Source organism: Aplysia californica, unplaced genomic scaffold (assembly GCF_000002075.1).
Source record: "Aplysia californica isolate F4 #8 unplaced genomic scaffold, AplCal3.0 scaffold00465, whole genome shotgun sequence".
Taxonomy (NCBI): Eukaryota; Metazoa; Mollusca; class Gastropoda; order Aplysiida; family Aplysiidae; genus Aplysia; species Aplysia californica.
In genome coordinates, this window is record NW_004797735.1 from 465,021 (window position 1) to 467,482 (window position 2,462).

The following is a 2,462-nucleotide window of genomic DNA, read 5'->3' on the forward strand; positions in this document are numbered from 1 at the left end:
GGGGGGGGTTGTTTATTATACTGTTGCGTACAGAAGACGCAATCGATTCCCTTGTGGGGAATGTTTTTGATATGTCTACTGGGATGTTTTATGCCACACAAAAAGTGTTAGCTCTAACAAACAAGACAGAAGCAGCCAGCCTCCCAAATGATCTAAATTGTGCCTACGGAGTGAAAGACACTTAGCAATAAATTGAAGTGCCTTCCTTTTTTTCTGGCACTACATCGCTATTATCGTGTCTCTTTTTTTTGGCGAAAGTAAAATCAGTTCTTAGAATCTTTATTAAAATTTGATTAATCTATTTTTATGAATTTCTACGTTCGTTCGTTCCTTCATTCGCCTTTTATTATATTCTTCCAGCCTAGAGATTTGTGCACTAAAGAATCATTAAAGTTTGTTTGCTCCATCGGGTCCGTTCATTCATTGATTCAGTCTGTGAGTTAGGTTGTTTTTGTTGTTAGTTTTTTTGTTTTCTTTAAATCCTATCTTAACATCCAGTCCTTTTCACTGTTCCGTTCCCCTTTCAACAACCATCCCTTTTTAACAGTCGGCGCCATTCATCGATTCGTTTAGCAATTCACTGAGATATTTTTCCTAGGCTTATTTTCCCTTGTTTATGTTTCTGTCGATTGTATTGACTTTTGGGTTGCTCTTGCGTTGTTGTCCATTGACGGAGAAGATGGACGTGGGTGGTTGGCCGGTGCTCTGGTGTGGTTTGCTTCTTCTTTCCTATGAAACATCTATCGTGCTTATCTCCCCTTCTTCTCCTTTATATTTGTTACTCACTTGTAACACCTCTAATCTTCTGGCGCTCATATGACCTTATGCAGTTGCGAGCACCGTAAAACATCTACAGAAACTAACTTATCTTCTCCTCCTTCTTTTTTGTGTTTGTTACTCTCTTGTAACACCTCTAATCTTCGACACTTATATTATGACCTTATTGTGTTGCAAGTTCCGTAAAACACTTACGAAAGCTAAAACTAAAACAGACCTAAATCATATGTGGACTATCTGTCTAATCATGTGCTTTCTCCTGTGTGTCTGCCAGGTGTGACGGTAGGCGCTGGTGTGGTTTTTCTTTTTCTTTCCTATCAAACATCTATCGTCCTTATCTCTCCTCCTTCTTTTTTGTGTTTGTTACTCTCTTGTAACACCTCTAATCTTCGACACTTATATTATGACCTTATTGTGTTGCAAGTTCCGTAAAACACTTACGAAAGCTAAAACTAAAACAGACCTAAATCATATGTGGACTATCTGTCTAATCATGTGCTTTCTCCTGTGTGTCTGCCAGGTGTGACGGTAGGCGCTGGTGTGGTTTTTCTTTTTCTTTCCTATCAAACATCTATCGTCCTTATCTCTCCTCCTTCTTTTTTGTGTTTGTTACTCTCTTGTAACACCTCTAATCTTTGGCACTTATATGACCTTATTGTGTTGCAAGTGCCGTAAAACCTCTACTAAAACTAAACTAATCATGTGCTTTCTCCTGTGTGTCTGCTAGGTGTGACGGTAGGCGCTGGTCGTTCGCCTCTATCCCGTCCTCTGGCTATGGCACCAACACCCCGGGCAGTTCCAATGTGTCGGTGAGTATATCTCGTCACTAGATCAGTTAGTTTGTGGGTGGGTGGCTGGCGGGTGCTTAGGTTTGGATTGCTCCTTCTGTTGTTTCCTTTTCAAACGTCTATCATCCTTTTCAGTCTTTCTTCTTTAGGTTGAAGTGTGTGCTTGGCGTGTGCTCAGGTTTGGTGTGCTCCTTCTGTGTTCTTTTCATACGTCTGTCGTTCTAATCAGTCTTTCTTCTTTAAGTGACTGATTGATGGGTGCTCTGGTGAGGTTCACTCCTTCTTTTCTGTCAAACGCCTACCGTCCCTATCTCTCCTCCTTCTTTTATTTAGTGGGTGGTTGGCGGGTGCTCTGGTGTTGTTTGCTTCTTCTTTCCTATCAAACATCTATCGTCCTTATCCCCCCTTCTTCTTTTTTATGTTTGTTGCTCTCTTTTAACACTTCTAATCTCCTGGCGCTCATATGACCTTATGCAGTTGCGAGCGCCGTAAAACCTCTACTAAAACCTTAAAAAACCAACTACTTTTCTTGGTATGTTTCTCTCTAGTAAGGCCTGTAATCTTTGGCACCTATATGATTTATTTGTGTTGCTTGTGCCGTAGAACTCTAACAAATACCTTTTTTACAATGCTCTTTCCCTCCTGTCTATCTGTCTTTCCTGCTCTTTTCCGTCTGTCTCTCTACTTGTTTGTCTTACTTTCATCCAACACTTAATGACCTCTATTTAGTCGATGTGCCTTTTCTAACGCAGACATGTCGATGTGCCTGCATTTTTCTCTCTCTTCACTGTTATCAGTATCCTAATCTGCACCTTCATAAAGATGGCAATTGCTTTGCAGAATCAGCATAAACTCAACTAAGACTTACCCTTTCAGGTGTTTTTCTATCACCCCCCC

At 40.7% G+C, this 2,462-nt stretch overlaps 1 protein-coding gene across 1 annotated transcript in view; it reads left to right on the forward strand.

The window, feature by feature from the left end:
* Nucleotides 1–2,462, forward strand: part of LOC101853480 (microtubule-associated serine/threonine-protein kinase 3) — a gene marked incomplete in the record, with an annotated part of 165,506 nt that overhangs the window by 98,749 nt on the left and 64,295 nt on the right. Inside the window, 1 exon segment of the mRNA XM_035971580.1 lies at nucleotides 1,505–1,586. Coding sequence (XP_035827473.1) covers nucleotides 1,505–1,586 — 82 coding nt within the window.